Source organism: Meles meles, chromosome 19, assembly GCF_922984935.1.
Source record: "Meles meles chromosome 19, mMelMel3.1 paternal haplotype, whole genome shotgun sequence".
In the NCBI taxonomy this organism is placed as follows: domain Eukaryota; kingdom Metazoa; phylum Chordata; class Mammalia; order Carnivora; family Mustelidae; genus Meles; species Meles meles.
In genome coordinates, this window is record NC_060084.1 from 50,359,446 (window position 1) to 50,378,648 (window position 19,203).

Below are 19,203 nucleotides of genomic sequence, written 5' to 3' on the forward strand. Positions count from 1 at the left end.
CCCCGGGAGGCTGATCTATATGCACCAAATATTAAACCATGGCTTCCGGTTGAGTTCAGCCAATGGGAGGCGCCAGCGGGAGCCTGGTGGGTGGGAGGAGAGGAGAGCCAGGTGGGGCTCACTCTCCAGACCCCCTCTCTTCAGGGTCTCTCTTCAGTGTGGGACGTGGTGCCTACACTCCTGCCCTTCCCTAAACCTACAGCTTCAAGGCTCAACAGCTTCAGGTTAACTGCCACCTTCAAGCCCGGGGTGGTAACTGCTCCCTCTACTGCTGGCCCCCGGGTATTGCGCCTTCCCCCACGCTTGTTTCCCTTGACCTTGCCGGCCCCTAAATCCCTTAATAGCTTTCCCTGGCTACTTCATTTGAGCCCACAACTTTTTTCCTGCTAGAGCCCTGGCAGGCTCTCCCTGAACCCCCTTATCCAGCCTGATCCATTATCTTCTAAACCGTCCCCTTCACACCTCGATCTCCCTACTCCAGGACCCTCCTCTGCTGCCCTAGCCTCCTCCCTGATACCGCAGCCTCCAGTCTCACAGGCTGCCAGAAGGAAGGTTTGAAATGTGAATCAGACGTCAACTGCCTGCCCCCTCTTTAACACCTTTCCAAAGCTCCCCCTTTGCTTTTGGGATAAATTCTAAGCTCCTTAGAGTGGCTGATAAGGTCTCCTGAGATCTCTCCACTCCCCGCCCCCAGGCACCCCATTCCCCATTCATGCTAATCACTGGCAGGAGTATGAAAAAGCCAGTAACTCACAAGTCTGTACACCTTCACATAGGCTGTGCCCTTTTCCACACGTGCGCACACACGCACACCCACACCCCTCCTCCTATTTCAGGATTCTGAGAAAAATCACTTGCTTTATTCAGGAAACTGCCATCAACCCCAGCTCCTCTGATCAGACAAATCTGGATCCTCTTTTGTGTTCCCAGGATGGCCAGTGAAAAGGAATAGCTTGTGGCTGGTGGGATGGGGGCGTGGCTAGGGAAGCTCCCGAGTGAGGCGTGGGGGCGTGGCTAGGGAGTACCTGTGGTCAGCAGGGGCGTGGCTAGGGAAAGCTCCCGGGCGCGGCGTAGGGGCGTGGCTAGGGAAAACTGGGTGGTGAAGGGGGGCTTGTGGCTACGGGAAGCAAGTGTGGACTTTCAGTATGGCTGGTGCAGGTGGGTGTCCTTTCAGAGGACGGGGGTGGGGGGGGGGCATGGAAAACCCAGAGTACCTGGTCTGTTCCACAGTTGCCCAGGTCTCAGCCAGAGACCTCATTAGCTCCCTCCTCCAGAATCCCAACTTCTCACGGGCAGGCTGTTTTTCAGGCAGAATTTCAAATTTTTATGGCAACTTTTACAGAAATCACAGAGAAGAGACAGCGACTGGTGCTGATGAGCTAGGAGTAGAGAAAAGGGAGAGGGTAACAGGTCTGGGGTGTTGGGGTGATGCGCAACAGGACGACAGAACGCTAAAAACCTGTGGGAAGCAGGGTGTTACGGGAGTTGCAGGGTGATCCTCAGGGTCCCAAGCAGTGGGCAGCACATCGCACACCCCAAGTGTGTCCTTTGGGCAGGAAACAATAGTAAGAAAATACAGATGGCCTACCAACAGACGGGTGGCCTCCAAAGTTAAAAATGCCCACCCAGACCCCCTGGCCCCAGTCCCTCCCTCCCACCCACCCCTGCTCCCCATCAGGCAGAGATGTGGCAGCATTTGCTGGCTTGTAGCATTGGTCCTCTGGGACCCTCGGTCTCCTCTTTGAGGGTCCTGCCGGGATTGGCTGGCACTGAGGGCAAAATGAGCCTTCTAGATTGTCAGGGGAGATGGCTGGACTCCCTTTGATTCCTGGCCTCTTCCCCAAAGCCAATTCTCATGGCTGGGGGAGTCTGCTGCCCTCACAAAAGGAAAGTCTGTCACCCCCTTTCCCCAAGACATGCACCCTCCCGCGTCCCCCCTCCCCCAAACACACTATATATACACACAGGCCCCCTCCCCTCCTTCCAAGGTGTGGCTGGGCTCTCAGAGGTAGTGGAGGCGAGTGGGGGCGCTGGAATGTGAGAAGTTGCAGGTTCAAATGTGCCTCCTCCAGCTCTGAAACCCCAAACTTCTCCCCTCCCTTCTCCAAGCCTCGAGAATTAGTGTCCTCCCAAGGGCCTGAGTGGAGAAATCAGGGAAGGTGTGGCCCCCTTATGCACGCACCTACCTGTTCCTCCGCCCCATCCCCGAGGGGCTGAACAGAGCTCCCTGAGGTTTGGGGAGAAGGGCTAAGATCAGGGACATCCTGGGATGGATCAGCCTCCTTCAAAGGTCCCCCTGGGGGGCGGGCAGGGTTCTGAGGCCCTGGGGCACAGGGTGGTGGTGGTTGGGGGGTGGTCCACTAGAGGAAGAGGGTTGTAAGGGATAGGGAAAGCCTCGGTGTCTAGGGAGACCGATGGTAGATTCTCCAGAAGGTCATTGGGTAGGGACCGGGTCTCGGGGGCGGGGCCTCGAGGTGGCACTGGGCCCAGGGGTGTGGACAGTGACTAACAGGGATGCACCGCAGTTGCGGGTCCCTCGGGGTGACTCCTGAAGAGGAAGGGAGAAGGAGGATGTTAGTGGGGACAGAGGAAGGGGATATCAGTTCCCAGGAGGAAGGCAGGCTGAGTCCCAGGAGAGGAGGCCGAGTCTCTGGGGGGTGAAGGAGACGCGGGTCCGGAGCGGGGGCAGCCGAGTCTCTAGGGCGGGGCGGGGGGTACCCTAGAAGCCCCGGATGTGGCAGTAAGCCTCGAGGCTGGCGAAGAGGATGTAGAGGAACCAGAGGCCCAGGAAGAGCGCGGTGGTGGCGAGCTTGGGGCCGCGCGGGCCGCCCAGCTCGCCCCCGATGTGCGGCCGGCGGCGGTACAGCAGCACGGCGATGCCCACGAAGGCGAAGACGGTGAAGAGCGTGACTGAGAAGGCCAGCGTGCCGGTGCGCACCTCGAACGGGCGGCCCTGCACCGCCCAGTACACGGCGGCCACCGACCAGGCCACCCCCAGGCCCAGGAACACGTTCACGGCGTTGGAGCCGGTCACGTTGCCGATGGACGCGTCCGCGCACTGGTCCTGCAGCGCCGCCACCTTGCTGGCGAACGTGTCTGCGGGGGCAGAGACATAGCGGTCAGTGGGGCTCGGCCGGTCCCCGCCGCTTGCTTTCCCTTAGACCCGACGCCATCCCTGTGGCCCGAGGAGCCAGACCGCGCGGTGGGCCGTACCCGCCTCCCACGGCTGCACCTCGGCCCCTGCGACCCCCCCCCCCCAGGAGGCCAAGTGGGTCACCTTCCCTACGCTTGCTCTCCCGGAACCAGCTGCCTGTTTTCTAGGGAACTCGCTGCCTGCTTTAGAGGGGGCTTGACTGCATTCAGTGGTATCCGCTACCTACATTCCATGCCGTCCGCTGCCTGCTTTCTACCGACTCACTGTCTGATTTGGGGGCGGGGCCCGTCTCTGCATTCGATGGGGCCTGCTGCCTACTTTCGTTGGGACTCGCTGCTTTCCATAGGAGCCACTCTCCGCCTCGCATGAATCCCCCGCCTACTTTCTGTTGGCCCAATCGTCCCATTGCCACCAGGCTGGACAAAATAAGTGTCAGGCTCCCTCCGCCCGCGACGCTGTTGCTATCAACACCCCCCACCCCCACCCCGGGGGAACGCGGGCAGCGGAGAACCATTCACCGTAGTCTGCGGGACCCGCCACCTGCTTTCTAGGCCTACAGCGCCACCACCTGACGGGTGAACATATTCACATGGGGAAAAAAATAAAAGTGCCCGGCTCCCCACATCTGGTCTTCCCACTCCTGTAAGAATTTCTGTCTGGGTCACCTGGTTTCTAAGGGACCCTCCCTCAGGTTTATTTGGGAAGAGGGGATCATGGCCATTGTGCTTCCATGGGACACACACTACTTCGAGGCTCCACTGTCTTATTTCCATGGCACCCCCGCCTCCAACGTCTGGTTGTGACTCTGCCCTCACATCTTCGCTAAAGCTTTGAGACTCACTGAGACTCGTTCCTGTCATGCCCACTAATATAGTTGGATGGAATCTTCCACGTGGTTTCTCCAGGGGAAGGTAATTAACATTTTGTTTCTATGGTACCCACGAAATGGTACCTATGAAGTCCCCACCTTATTTCTGTGGGACCCCTCTCCCCTACCTTTCCCTTCAATGCCCCACCTCCTCCTTTCTATGGAACCCACCATCATATCTCTGTGGGGCTCACCATATGGGTTCCGTATGATGGTTCCATACCCCCCCCCAAGATATCTGCAGAACCTTTCTTTTAGGTTCTACTGTTTGACGTCTCTGAGACTCTCCCCGGACACGCAGTTTCCTAGGGGGTTACCGGGGATGGAGGTGCCCAGGGCCACGAAGACTACAGCGTTGACGGAGTCCTTGAGGCCAACGGTGCAGCCAAAGTGGGAGGCCAGGTCCCCAATGAGCGCGGTGAGCAGGCCGATGACCAGGATGCAGACGCCAAAGCAGGCCCAGCCGTGGCAGTACTCAGTGGGGGGCACACAGGCGAAGAGCACCTTCCAGAACACCGTCAGGAAGTGCATGACGTAGTCAAAGCAGGAAGGCAGCCGTTCCTCCCGGGACCCGTCCTCCTCCTCCTCCTCGTCCCCTGTGGGGACAGGACCCAGCTGGGGCACACACCCATGCCTCCTCCTTTCTCGCCTGCAGACCCCTCCCATTCGGGGCAATTTCCAGGCAGTGAATTCCATGAAACTAACCGCTTTCCAAGAATCCCTTGCAGCTAGAAGAATATACGGGCTGGAAAAAAAATACTCACTTTTCCAGAATCCCTTGAAGCTAGAGACTGTGCACCAGGCTAAAAATATCAGGCTTGCTAGGATCCCTTGCTGCTAGAGGTGGCCACATCCCTAGCTAAGAAAAAGAGTCTCTTTCTCAGAAGCCTTTTCAGCTACCATCTACAGACAGGCATTTCTGTAGCTACAAATAATGACTTTCTGATTCACTGCAGCTAACAGTAGCCGCATACTCAGCTAATGGTGCTTGCTGTTCCAGAATCCTTTGTAGCTAGAGCATACCAGACACCCAGCTAACATTATTCACGTTCCCAGAATCCCCTCAGACTAGCAACAGCTGGGTCCTCAGATAAAATACTCACTTTCCCGGAACTCCTTGCAGCTAGTGGCAGTCCTGTCCTCAGCTAAATACTTGCTTTCCCACAATCCCTTGCAGCAGGGGCCATATGACCCAGTCTGGCAATGAGACCTAAACAGAGGGTTTCTGGAAGGCTCCAGCTTTCCTGACACAGGCACAGTGTTACGGATCTGTTTGGCTGAACCTCGTCCAGGATGCCTCACTCACTGTTAAAGTTGTGTGTGTCACGTACTGTGATGGAATTTTACCTGCTTTCGTTTTTGTAATGGGAAAGCACGGATGCTATGTTTTGTCTACTTAGCTCTAAACTGAGAAGCATAAAGCGATGAATGAATAGTAGTGAGCGACTCAAGTGGCCAAGCACTACAGATGGAAGGATGCCGATAAGGAACAGTGTAACCCTCCTTGCTTCCCTGCTTCGTCTTTCTGCCTGCCTGGAATGTGAACTTGACACCTGGAGGTGTGGCAGCCATCTTGCAACCATGAGGGCAAACTGCTGAAAGTGGGAGAGAGAAATAAAGAAGGAGCCTGGGCATTTAAGAATGTTACTGAGCTGCCAACACTTTATCGCCTCCTCCAGATTTCTTTGTTCTGTGAAAAAGAAACTCTAGCATGCACAAGCCACCATGGTTGAGTTTTCTGGTGTTTGCCGCTGAATACATTTCTAATTGGCTACAGTGAGAAGTGGCCAAAGTCAGAGCGGGGAGAACACACTCTTGGGAGGGAAGGGGCTGCTATCATTACATCTCTTGGGGGCTTTTCCTGCCCTGCTTCAGATCCTGCCTTGGTTTCCTACTGCCCTTAGACCCAGGTCCACACTCCTGTGCTTGGCATCTGAGAACACGCAGGTTCTGGCCTCTGCTTACTTCTTTGGCCTTTCCCATCTTCTTCAGCCTTTCTCATGGAGGGAGCCTCGTGGTTATGTCTGTGGCTCTGGGGCTACTGCTCTGGTGTCAAACCCTGAAGCTGCTGTGTGATCTTGAATCAGGCTCCTAACCTCTCTGAGCCTCCAGAGGAAGGCCCCAGAAAGAACTCTGCATGCAGCCTGACCCACCTCCAGTGTTATGGTTAATGCTGGAAGCCCCTTCTAGTGCTTGGGGAGAGTCACAGATGCTACAAACCAAGGCTGTCCTGCAAAGGGCTTACAGTTCAGGCAGGGACAGAAAGGATATAAGACAGAAGCACCTCTATGTGCCAGACGGAACACAATTCATCCTCCAAGGAGGTGAGAACCGCCCTTCTCCGCAGAGCCTCAAGGATCGAAAGGCATTTGTTGAACAAAGTGTAAAATGATCAAACCCCGAGCCAGATACTTGGGAAACATCAGTTAAATGAGGTCATACAGGAAATGGACTTCCCAGCTGCCTGGCACTCCACGGTCCCCGTCATCGCTGTCACCATCAGGATGATTACTTATTACTGGTCTGGCTTCCCCTTCCCCCTACTCTTTCCTCCGATCTCATCTGTTGCTTTCTACAGATCCACTGGGTGACTCACGTTGGCTCTCCGTGACCACCATCTCACGCCTTCTCCTCTTCACTAAGCTCAGAGGGAGGGCTGTGACTCCCAGCTTTCTTGGATGGGAGGTTCAGTTCCTCACCACATCGTCACACCCCACCCCAGCCTCTCCTTCCTTCCACAGACTCCCAGAGCTTCCCCCACTGAGAATGCTCCGAGGGCCCCCATGCACTGAAATGACACCCAAGCTCCCTACTGTGGCCCGTGAGAACCTGCACAGCCCGGACTCTGCCCACCTCCAGCCTCATCCCTTGCTGCCTCTTCGTGCCTGAAACTAGTCATCCCACTTTCCCCCTGCAAACAGTGCCATGACCCGGCTGACTTCCAGACTCTTGGTGTCCTTCTGCCTAGAACACCTCCCTGTCTCCTCTCTCCTCCTGGCTAACTCCTCTTCCAATTTGAAGACTCAGCTCAGAAGCCTCCTCCTGCAGGAAGCCCTCCCTGACTTTCAGGCTGGGTCAACACCCTATCTGGGCTCCCACAGCCACGTCAGGTCCCCTGTCCCAGCCCTGCCCACTCTGAGTTGTCACTGTCTCCCCTGCTGGACAGTGAAATCTGTGAAAACAAGGCCCAAACTGTCATGGTTATCTCTTTGTCCCCAGCACTGTCCTACACAGGGCTGAGTCTAGAAGATCCCTCTGAAACAGATACTGAAAGAATATGGCTTCAGAGACATCACTTCGACTCTTTTAGGCCTCCAAGCTGGTGTCTGCAGCTCTGCTACCTGGTACTTTTCCAGCCCCTAAGCCTGGTTTCTTTTGATCCCACCGAACAACCACAATTCCTGGTGTATTTTCAATTCCTACCAGTTAGGCTTCCCTGAAGGAAATTTGATGTTGTATAAGGGACAGAAGCCTTGAGATCCACCTCAGCTCTTTCTGAATTCCTTGTGGGACTTCAGGCCAGTCCCTCCTCTGCCTCTGGGCCTCAGTTTCCCCAATTCGTATCACAAAGGGCCCATGTTGGTCTCCGGGATTCTGTGAATCCAAGTGTCATGGTGTCTCTGGCCACAGGGGGGCAGTGTGGGCCCGCCCGAGACCTAAGGAGGGAAACCAGCGCAGGTGGGAGAGAGCTGGGCGCCCTGGTGACCATCTCCATGGCAACAGAGGAATCCAGGCTGTCCGGGGAGGCCAAGACTTGTAACCTGGTCCCACCCTGGGGCTGTCTGATGAGAAAGCCCTGCCAGACGGCTCCTTCCCGAAGCTCTCTCCCTCCACCCCTCCTGAGGTCTTTCTCTTCATGTCTCTCCGTCTCTCTGTCTCTGGCCTTCTGCAGTTTAGGCACTTTGCTCTACATCTCTCATGCTCTCTCCACGTCTCTGTCTTTCTCTGTGGTTCTCTGTGCATCTCTCTTTGTGTGTCTGTCTCTCCTGTTTGTATCCATTCCTTATCTTTTCCTCTGTATTTCCCTGTCTCTTTCTTTCTTGTTTTTTCTCTTCTCTATCGTGTTGTCCTTCTCATCTCTCTTTCTCTGTCTCCCTCCCCATCCCCCTGTCTCTCCATCCCTCTCTCCCTCTCCTTTTTCCTCCCTCCCCACTTACCTGCGCTCACCGTAACGGCCTCTAAAAACTGTTCCCTCCAGGAATGGGTCCCAATCACCAAAGCCAAGTTGGTTTTCTTGATGAGTTTATCCACTGTGTTCTGAGGATGAAAGAATGGGGAAGAGATCATTGCCCATGGCCACCTCAGGGCACCCCTGAGGCTTCCTGTAGAACACTGGGGTTGAGGCTCACAGCTCAGGGGTCCCCAACCCCCTACAGCTCGGTTCATAGCAAGAAGGGAAAGGGGCATGTTGCTGTCCATGGTGCTAGCAGAAGGATGGGAGGATGGTCTTGGACCCCTGGCCACCCCTCCCTTGTGACCCCAACAGTTGATTCCTCCTGGACCCTCCCCAAGTAAATGACTCAAGGAAGCTGGGGCCCCAGAAAGTCACCTTAAAGTCATATGACTCCTCAATGATAACCTCCAGCCGGCAGTTTTCCCCAAGAACTGGCTTGCCCATCTCTGCTATCCTCCGAGCCTCTTCTTCCTCGGCGGTCAACTTCCTGTCTCCATCTCCTGCAGCATGAAGGATGGGGGTTAGACTCCAGGGAGGCCCACCTCACTGGGCCCATGATGCCCTTGCTACCTGTTCCCACTGAGAAAGAAAACTCTGTCTGTTGTCCTCTGGGAAGCCTCCCTGGTGGTACGTCCCCAGCCTGCCCCAGTGTCCCATCTGACCACCATCTTCCCCAGCCTAAGACCCAGTTGGTCCATGAAGTTCAGCTGGTGGGCTCTGAGCTTCATATGGAAGAAGCTGTGTGACCTTGGGCAATGCCTTGGACTCTCTCTGCCTCAGTGTTCATGTCTGTAAAACAGGCACAATGACAGTAGCTACCTCATGGATGCTTGTGAGGGTTAAATGAGTTGATTCATGTGCGGTGCTTAGAACAGTGCCTGCTACACAATAAATAACCCCGAGGGGTATTTCCTTTGTTAAAATCACCACCGTCATCATCATCATCACCACCCAAACTCTGAAGAACATCCTTGAGTGTGTCTGAGGTGGTAAGGAAAGAAGGGATTCTCAATTTTGGTACAGATCTTGGACCCAGACTCAGCCGCAGCTCATCTCCCCAAAGCATGTTGGTCTTTTGGTCCAAGCCCAGTACCAACTTAACCCTATCTCTCAGTGGAAAGTCACCCCCACCAGGAACACTCTCAGAAAACTCTACCAGCAATGACTTTTACTGTGTTAAGCTGCTGGGATTTGGGGCCTACTCGTTACGGAAGCTGCTACTACTCACCCTAATACGATCTTTAGGCCCTGAATCCTAACCCCAAACCCTAATTCTGATCTCAGCTCCAAAACTACTCTGTCCCTATCTTCAACCCACTGCCTCTGCCCCCACCCCAATCTCTGACTCTGGCCCTAGTGTGAACCGTAAGACCCCCAAAGTCACCTTAAACTACCACCTAGGCTTTGACCTAAATCTGACCCCAATTCTAATCTGACCCCACTGTAAACCCAGATGGGATCCTGCCTCACCATTCTCCCAACCTTAACTACAAACAAAACACGATCTTGGGGCACCTGGTGGCTCAGTCGGTTGAGTGTCTGACTCTTGATTTCAGCTCAGGTCATGATCTCAGGGTCATGAGATCAAGCCCCACACTGAGCTCTGCACTGGGCATGGAGCCTGCCCAAGATTCTCTCTCACCCTTTCCCTCTGGCCCTCCCTACCAACATATACTCTCTCTCTCTCTCTCTCTCTCAAAAACAAAACAAAACCATGATCTTGGCCTCCAACCCCCACTATTGTAACTCCAAATTCAAAAGGTCTTACCAACTCTGAGGTCCGTTCCAACTCTCACCCAGCCCTGAATCTGCCCTTATCTCACTTCTAACTTGCCTCAAATGTGACCTGGAGGAGTAGCCTCCCGCTCCTGGAACCCTCCCCTGAGACCTCCCTCCTGTGTCCCCCCTCCAGTCAAAGCTCAGAGGTAACCACTCACCTTGATTGAGCAGCAGAGCTGGGGAGAGAGAGAGGACAGAGAGAAGGTGAGATTACTTCCCTGGGAAGCTCAGATCCATGAGCCCGAAGGAGTACCCACTAATGGAGCCTCGAAGTGTCCTCCCACCCTGAACCCCTTACCTCTCCCACAGCCCACCCATCACCCCTCACCTGAAATCCCTCGCTTAAGCCACTGCGGCTGGCCCAGCTCGATGAAGAAATTATCCTTTTTCTCATATTCCTCGTCATCAACTATCTTTACCTGAAGAGTTTTCCTGGGGGAGGGGGGAGGAAGAGCACCCAGCATAAGCCCCCTCCCCAAGTTCCCAGATAACTCACCCACTGGCCCATTTTTTGAGCAGCCCTCCATCCCAGGCTCCCTAATCTCAGTTAATCCTCACAAGTGCCCCCACAGGAAGGCTCTGTGTTATTCCTGCTTGACAGAAACAAGCCTAGAAACAACTAAGGAAGCTGAGGTTTATTAAATAGGAACCTGAAGGATCCGATAAAACCAAAGTTAGAATAGGTCCTTCCTCTGCTCAAAATGTTCACATGGCTCTGGTCTCAGCCAAAATAAAAACCAAAGTCCTTACAGTGGCCCACAAAGCCCCATGCAATGTGGCTCTTTCTGGCCCCCTGCCTCACGTCCCCTTGCTCACCCACTCCAGCTACACCGGCTTCCTCACTGTTCTTTGAATATGCCAGGCCTGCTTGTGCCTCAGGGCCTTTGCACTGACTGTTCTGGCCACCCAGAACACTCTTCCCCAGGCGCATTCCCACAGTTTCTCTGGATCTCTGTTCAAATTAATTTCTCATTGAAGCTCCCTCCCACCACCTTCTTTAATTTTGAAATCCAGCCTTGCCCGGACCCCAGCACACAAGCCCCCTTACTCTGCTCTATGTCTTCTTTTTCGGTATCACCTTCTAACAAACCACCTAATGTGTGTTTTTTGGGGTTTGTTTGTTTATGGCTTGCCATTTGCTTCTTCACATGAAGATGTAAGTTCCACCGGGGCAGTGACCCTTGTTCCTTTACATTCTTTTCTGTATCTCCAATACCTAGAACAGTGCCTGGCACATAGTGTACCTTCCAGAAACATTTGTTAACTCTAATCCGTTGGCTCTGGAGACACTCTGCTTCCTGCCCTCTGTCCTGACCACTTCTGAGGGTTAACTGAGTGCTAATTGATTTTCTCAGCATCCCTGCTGCTATGGTAACCCAGGGGGTGACTAGGGAGAAACAGCCAGAAGTTATTTGGGCCCTCCAGGCACATAAACCACCCCCCTCCCTCACAAAGACCTTCTCACCCCAGAAGGCCCACAGCCCTACCACTAACAGCTCTTTCAGCTGTAGGAACCTCGAGGCCCGGCCCCAGAACCCAGAAACACAAACACCCAGCCCACACAGTCACCCGGCAGAGGAAGCTCAGCCAATCACACCGCCCACACCCACACATCATCGCACCCTGCAGCCATTCCCTATGCAGTGGCAAAATCGCACAGACCAGATGCCTGTTAGCACAACACCCCCACCACAGCCTCGCGACTTCGCCAACCTGCAGAGCCCCACTGTGGTACCATGTAGACTCTCCTTCCTTGTATCTCCCTCATTCTGTCTCTTGGTGTCTGTTTATTTTTATTCCCTTCAGTCTCTCTCTTTCTCCATCTCTGACCCTCTTTGTCTCAGGCTCTCCCCCAGCTCTCTGCCTTTCTTTATCTGTGTTCTTTTCTCCCCATCTCTGTGTCTCTGTGTGCATAGGATGGAATTGCCAAAGCCAACACAACTCAAGCAAGGGGCTCTCAATCATACAGTCTCTCAGTGGACCCATCTCAACAAACGCAGGCACAGGACACAGCGACACCCATGCTGAGACAGATGCACACAAGACAGTCATGTGGGGATGTATGCCCACCTCCACCCTCATCCCCTCCTGGTCTCAGGATATTTTAAATTTTCTGTGGGTGAAAAGAAATGGCCGCCCCCAACTTCGGGAGCGGGCTGGGAGCTGTCCGAGGTGCTGGAACGCCGTGGCAAGAAGCAGGGTCTCTGGAGACATTCTCCTCACACACTGTGACATGCAGACAGCTGCCGACCCGGTGGCACGCTGACAGACAGGGTGATACACACACACACACCTCCGACGCTCACACTCGCAGACACGCCGTGATCTGCTGACACGCGGTGACTGACACGCAGTGACGCGTGTGCCAACGGGCGCCCAGACAGGCGTGCCCTCAGGGCGCCCAGGGAGGAGAAACCCAGCTGGCAGGGGACAGCAAGAGGGACTCAAGCTAGACAAAGGCAGGACTTCCTGAGATCAAAGGAAGCAGCCTTTCTCCCCAGTCTGACACTCTGTCACCCTCATGCCCGCCTCCCGTTTCCTGGAAACCCCGCTCGCCCGCCCTCTGCAGCCGCTGATCTCGAACCAGTCTCCTTTGTATCCTGTCTCCTGTGCTTCTCTCTGACCCAAACTCTTTTCTCTCTGTCGCATCAAGAGGACCTCTCCTTCCCTGAGTCCCACTGGGTTTCTCTCAGGAAGAAGGTCTCTCTTTCTTCCCCACATCTCACTTCCCTTCAGGCTTCCTGGATTGTAGCCTTTCATTCTCCCCAGCGCCCTCTCTCCCAAAATTTCTCAGTTTCCTTCTCCCTTTGTATCAAAGTTTCTGTCTTTCTTTCTATAGCTCTGTCTCTCCATCTCTATCTCTCATCTTCTCTGTCTCTCTCTCCCATTCTCTCCCCACCGCCCCATCTCTGGGCGGCTCTCCTCCACCCCGGTGTTCATCCTGCCTGGGGCCGCCCCTCCAGCCGGGCTGCTTCCAAGCACCTCTAATTAGCGCCTGCCCGTGAGAGGAAGGATGTGTTTCCCTAAACGCTAATTAGCCTCCTGTTCTCTGTCATCTGAAGCCACAGCTGGAAGCTTGGGCGGGGGCGAGGGTGGGGGCGGGAGCAGAGGGCGTCCCAGCCTGGGGAAGCCGTGTGGGGGAGGAGAAGGCCTGTGGGGTCGCAGCAGCAGGAGGGAAACGGGTTAGACTACAGGAAGGACCTGAATGAGCAGAAAGACAACTTTCCCCATTGCCTCTGCCTCTCGAATGTGATAGATGGGGTCTGGGATGGTGCCCTCAGCCCTCAGCCCAAGTTCTCAGCTCAAGCTACACACAGAGAGAGATGGAAAGGTACGGAGAGTCCGTAACTGAAACATAACCCGAGTCAGAGAGCTAGACACTGAAGACCTAGATCAAGAGATTAACAGAGACACAGAGATAGACTGCCAGGAGCGAGACGCGAAGGCAGGGACGGAGAGGCGGGGAGAGCAGTGAGAAGCTGAGCGGAGGCCAAGGCACAGAGGCAAGGAGGAGGAGGGGGAAGGGAGTGCGGTGGGGGCTGTGCTCGGTGGGAGGAGCGTGGGCGGCAGGAGGAGGGAGACAGACCGGCGTGCGGGGGCGGAAGGGCTCAGGCATAGGGGGGAGGCGCCGTCTGCCTCCCAGGCAGGCGGCGGGGGACGTGAGGCTGCAGGCACACAGTGGGGAGACTCGGGCATCTGTGTAAGCGGGTAGCCGGGTGTCTGGGCATGAAACCAGCCCTGACGCCGTGTTTTAGCGAGCGTGTCTGTGGCTTCGTGATTCCGCATGTGCCAGCGTGTGTGTTGGGTGTGTCTGTATCCAGGGCACTTCCCCAGACCCCACGCCACCTTCCGCAAATCCAGTGTCTTCCAGTGTCTTCAGTGTCTCCTCAGGCCCTGCCCTTACCTTCCCAGGCCCCCGCAATCCTACTCGGTCTCTTCCCAAAGCCTAGCCCACATTCCCCTTAAGTGTCCGGCCGTTTCCCCAGGTTCAAGTGTCCTCCTATCCACAAGCTCCACCCTTTCCCTAGTCCCGCCCCAAGCTCCGCCCTCTCCCCTTAGGTCCCGCTTTCTTCCGCCTTCCTCGTCCAGCTCCTTGGGTCCCTTCCCAGACCCCATCCATCGGCTTAGGCCCTGCCGCTTCCACACTTCCATAGGCGCCGCCCCACCTCGATTGGAACCTACCCTCTTGCCCACGAGGCCCCTCTCCTCGGGCCACATTCCATCCCCACTAGCCACCAATTAAATCCTCTACACTCCTCTCCCCAGGCCTCTGTTCTCCTTCTTCTCCTCTCTTTCTTCACCTGGCCCTACTTCCCCGGGTCCACCTTCCTCTCCCCAAACCAGCCTCTTTCTCCCCGGCCCTTCCCACGCCCAGTCCCTTCCTCTTAGCCCCGCCCCGTCACTCTTGTCTCCTCGCTCCTCCCCCCTGTTCCTCCCCCTCTCTGAGCCGTGCCCCGCCTCCCCGCTCAGGCCCCGCCCGCCACGAAACACGCCCCCAACTCCGCCAAGGCCCGGCCCTCTTCCCGCGACCCCGACCACTCCTGCGGCTCGCCCACTGGTCGGCCGCGCCCACGTCTCCGGCCCCGCCCCATCACCCAGCAGAGCCCCATTCTATCCCGGTCCCCGCGCGCTCACATGGTCTCGTCGTCGCCGAACTCGAGCTCGCCGCACGCGTCCTCGTAGTGCACGCCGCCGCCGCGCGCCGTGCCGTCCACCGTGCGGTACGGGAGGCGCACGGTTCCCCGCGCGCCCGAGCTGCGCACGACGCGCACGTCCACGGTGCCCATGCACTCGCTCACGTGCAGCAGGCGGTCCTGGAAGGAGAAGATGCCCGCGTGGTCGTCGTCCAGGATGGTGACGGTGGCCAGCAGTGGCGCCACCAGCCGTCCCTTGGGCCGCCCACCGCCGTCGGGCTCGAACATGCCCTGCGCGTCACCCACGCGCAGGTTCAGCAGCCGCACGAAGAAGTGTTCGTCCTCCTCAAAGATGTCGTCGTCGATGATGCCGATGCGCAGCTCCTTCTGTGTCTCGCCCGGCTTGAACACCAGCGTGCCCTCACTGCGGCGGGAGGGGTGGGAGGGGGAGAAAGAAAGCGGTGTAGGTGGGTCCCCTCTGTGGGAAGGAGGGGAGTCAGGGCATGCTTCCCGGAGAAGGGGAAAGGCGCCACCGAAAACTCCCAAGTATGAGGATGGGCAGGCATTACGTAAATAATACTGAGGATGAATCAGGGTGGGCTTCCAAGGGTGGGAGGGAAGGGGCTGCAAAAGGGGAATAAGACAGAGTCGGTCCCTCCCTCATGGAACCCATGACGATTGGGAACGCCAGCATTAAATAATGTTGAAGATGAGATCAGTGCCGGCTTCCTGGGGGAGGGGGGTTCTAGTGGACAGCAATGCTCCAGGCAGAGGGAACAGCACATGCAAAATCCTAGAGTGGAGAGAGTCTGCAGTGTTCCATAAACACACTTCTCCAACCTTAATGGGCACACAGATCCCCTGGGAGGTCTTGCTAAAATGCAGATCTGGTTCAGCGGCTCTGGGTTTCAAGACTGCGTTTCTAAGTCGCTCCCACAGAGGTGGACTCTCCCATGAAGGATACAGGGGCCACACTTGGGAGTAGCAGGGATGTGGGGCCCAGAGCTGACCTTATTCACACTTCTGATGAAAACATTTGAGTCCTCCTGGGTACTCTCAAGAGAACGCCCACACTCCTTAACTTGGGCTCATTCATTCATTCATTCATTCATTCAACAAAGACTCCCTGAGCATCTTCTGTGCCCTGTTCTGGGTGGTGCTGGGGACAGAGGGTGACGGGGCCCTGTCTTCACAGCGCTCACTGCATTCACAGGCCCGTGGGAGAGCATATCGTGGTGACAATTACACATTTAATAATTTAATTACGGTCCATTCATTCAACAAATATTTACTGAACAGCTGTTGTGTGCTAGGCACTATTCTTAGTGTTGGGGAAACAGCAGCAAAACCAGATCAGAGGGGCACCTGGGTGGCTCAGTCAGTTGAACATCTGCCTTTGGCTCAGGTCATGATCCCAGGTCCCGGGATAGAGCCCCGCATGGGCTCCCTGCTCAGTGGGAAGCCTGCTTCTTGCTTTCCTGGTCACCCTCTCATGCTCTCTCTTTCTCTCTCTCAAATAAATAGATTTTTTAAAAAGAGAGAGATGGATAAACAACAAACATACAATAAAATGTCATATAGTGATGGTGTTATGGAGAAAAATAGAGGAAAACAGAGGAAAGAGGGTAGGGAGTGAGGTGTTGTGTTAGAATGTCCGAGAAAGCTTTTCTGAGGGGTGATGTTTGAGCAGAGACTTGAGGGAGGAAAGGGAGGGAGCCATGTGGAGGATATCTGGGGAAAAGTATCCCTGGCAAAGGGAAGAGCCAGTGCTAATGTCCTGAGGCAGGAGCAGCTTGGAATATTTGAGGAGGCAACTGTGGCTCCAGTGGAGGGAGCAAGGGTGGGGGGAAGGAGATGAGGCAGATGATATCACAGAAGAAACAGGACAGATGTCAGGGGCTCCAGTTGGAAATCTGGTGCTTACTCCAAGTAGGGTGGGAAGCATGGGGGGCCTCTGAGGAGGGGAAGGATATGGAAGGAGCTGGCTTAGGCCTAAATGAGCATCAGTTGTGTAAGTCTCTGAATATATGTGAGATGCTCTATAATGGGGCAGGGGAAGAAATGAGATAATGGTGGCAGAGTAGTCAGAGTGAAACTTTGTGGGGGGGGGGGGACAGGGAATGAGTGGGCTCCTGGCAGGACTGTAGGCTTCAAAGTGACTCTGGGATGTAAATGCACCTTGAAAAATCTACAATTTCTCCTCCTGATCCATCCCAGCATGCACCAGTGGCCCCATTTCTGAAAGGTGTTATATGATCCATGAGTGTTCTCTATCATTACTGTGATCAATTTCATAAGAAACAGGTCCTGGGCTCCAGTTCTCCCAAAAAACTTCAGCTCTGTGTGTGTGTGTGTGGGGGGGGGGGTTCAGAGAGACCCAAAGGTTTTGGCAAAGAGGTAGAACCAGATGACAAGACTGGGAGGAGACAGGTAAGGGGCTCCCTGTGGCTGTAGCCTTCCTCCCCGGAGCCACTGTCCATGGTAGCCAAGGCACCAAGCCCCGTGAGCCCACCTGCTCCGAGCAGGGTTGTGTGATATCGGGCGGTTAGGATCTGTGGCCCTCTGAACCTCAGGTTCCTCTTCTGTAAAGTGGAGCTAATAACAGCATCTACCTCGTGGCGGTGTTACAAGGATTGAGTTATAAGACAAGGAAAGCACTCAGCACAAGTTAGCTAGTGATATTTGCATATCCAGATTAGAATATGCAAATATTCTAATGGGTTAAGTGTCTCACTCTTGTTTCAGCTCAGGTCATGATCTCAGGGCTGTGAGATCGAGCCCCACGTCAGGGTTCTCGCTCAGCATGGAGTCTGCTTGTCCCTCTCCCTCTGTTCTTCCCACCGCATGCTCTCTCTCTTTTTCAAATAAATAAATAAATCTTTAAAAAAAAAAAGATTAGAGTCTTAGAATCCTACAGTTATGGTATGTTAGAAATGTTAGCTTACGTGGAGATTTTAGCACAAACTTTACCAAATGGTTAAAGGGACATCACTGGTTGTGGGACAGGCGGGAGTCATGGGCCTCCTGGTATAATGGACCGAGGAGAACATTGCATCGCTTGCATGAATTCTGGCCAAAAGTGCATCGCCTGAATCTAATCACGAGGACACATCGGACAAACCCAAATTGAGGGTTGTTTTACTAACTAGCCGGTCTTCAAAAGTGTCAGGGGCACAAAAGTCCTAGAGAAGTGCAGAGATGGATCCAGACCGAAGAACTCTAAAGAGACATGACAATGAAAAGCAACGTTTGGGTCTGGATCAGATTGGAAAAGAGGAAGGGAGGGAAAACACAGCCACAAGATGTTACAGGGATGACGGGCCGGTGGGTGGGATACAAACAGGGACCGCTGCCTGGGTAATAATATTGATTCAGTATTACATTTCCTGAGTGTGGCAGTCAGATTGTGCCTTGGGGGGGGGGTGGCTGTCATAAATCTTAGCAGCGGCACACTCAAGTACTTACGGGTGAGTGGTCATGCTGTCTGCAAGCCGTTCCCATCTAGCTCCACAATGATTAATACTAGTATATATTAGGGAGGGTGAGTGAAGGCAAACAGGACAGCAAATGAACAGTTGGTGACTCTGGGCGAAGGTGATACGAGGGTTCACCAAACCATTTCTGCAGCCCTTCTGTGAGCGTGGATTTTTTCCAAAATCAAAGGTCGGAAAGACAAAGAACATGGGGATTTTGGAAACCAGGTATGATAGAAATACAGAAGATGGACTTGTGTTTCAACACTGGATGCACAAATTCTGAGAAGATGAAAATGCAAGAACCAGTGCACGGGAGACTGGTTAGGTGTGGAGTAGAATACCCAAATGTGGGAATCCTGGAATCTTAAAACTTTAGACCCTTAGCATGTTAGGATTGTAGGGGCTTAAATCTCAGAATCTTGGAACAGGTGTGCTCTTCTGGTGCCTTGGAGATCATATTAAATTTGGAGAAACTGAGGCCCATGGATCCTAACCCATATGATCTCTGTGGGCAAATCAGAAAACGGCTTCCCTCCATCAAGACCCTTTATTTCCATGAATAAGGACATTGTCATAATAGACATACAAATCTACAATGTCCACCATGTGAATAGAGCTTTCTTAGATGTGGTATTCTTAGGCAGTGCTCAACCGTAACAACCGTACAAGACATCCCTGATTGCCCACACTGAAGCCCGAACTTGCTCAAGAAATAGGTTCCAGGGCTACATTTGGACTGGAACCCAGTTGTCCTACCTCCCAGTTCTGTACCTAAGCTGCACTGATAAGTCATGCCAGGCCTGTGACCGTCACCTGGGATAGGAGAGCAGGGACAGGAGGAAGGTGTCAACTTTGCCTAGCTCTTTGGTTCCATCACTGAGCAGCATTTACTCCTACACTTCAGACATCTCAGTCTGAGGTCATTTGCAGGCGAGAGAGGCGCCTCTGATCCCAGCAGGTGACACCCGTCCTCACTTCCTCCTGCAAAACCTTTGGTGGGGGCAGCTGCAGACTAGGGGGGTAGGTAGGGGTGGAAGGGTGAAGAGGTTGAGTGACAGCAGGCCCCAGTATGGTGAATGCTTCTTCTTTAGTCTAAGGAGGCTGGGGGATGGAAGATG

General features: G+C 54.4%; 1 protein-coding gene across 1 annotated transcript in view; it reads right to left on the minus strand.

Annotated features, from left to right (window-relative positions):
- Positions 1 to 1,300: 1,300 nt before the first annotated feature.
- SLC8A2 (solute carrier family 8 member A2) overlaps positions 1,301 to 19,203 on the minus strand; it is a 29,914-nt gene continuing 12,011 nt past the window's right edge. The window contains exons 4-10 of the mRNA XM_045989414.1: positions 14,611 to 15,033; positions 10,304 to 10,407; positions 10,134 to 10,151; positions 8,572 to 8,696; positions 8,180 to 8,279; positions 4,340 to 4,618; positions 1,301 to 3,096 (exon numbers count right to left, since the gene is read on the minus strand). Of these exons, the coding sequence (XP_045845370.1) occupies positions 2,720 to 3,096; positions 4,340 to 4,618; positions 8,180 to 8,279; positions 8,572 to 8,696; positions 10,134 to 10,151; positions 10,304 to 10,407; positions 14,611 to 15,033 (1,426 nt within the window). The 3' untranslated portion in view covers positions 1,301 to 2,719. The remainder of the gene's footprint in view (positions 3,097 to 4,339; positions 4,619 to 8,179; positions 8,280 to 8,571; positions 8,697 to 10,133; positions 10,152 to 10,303; positions 10,408 to 14,610; positions 15,034 to 19,203) is intronic.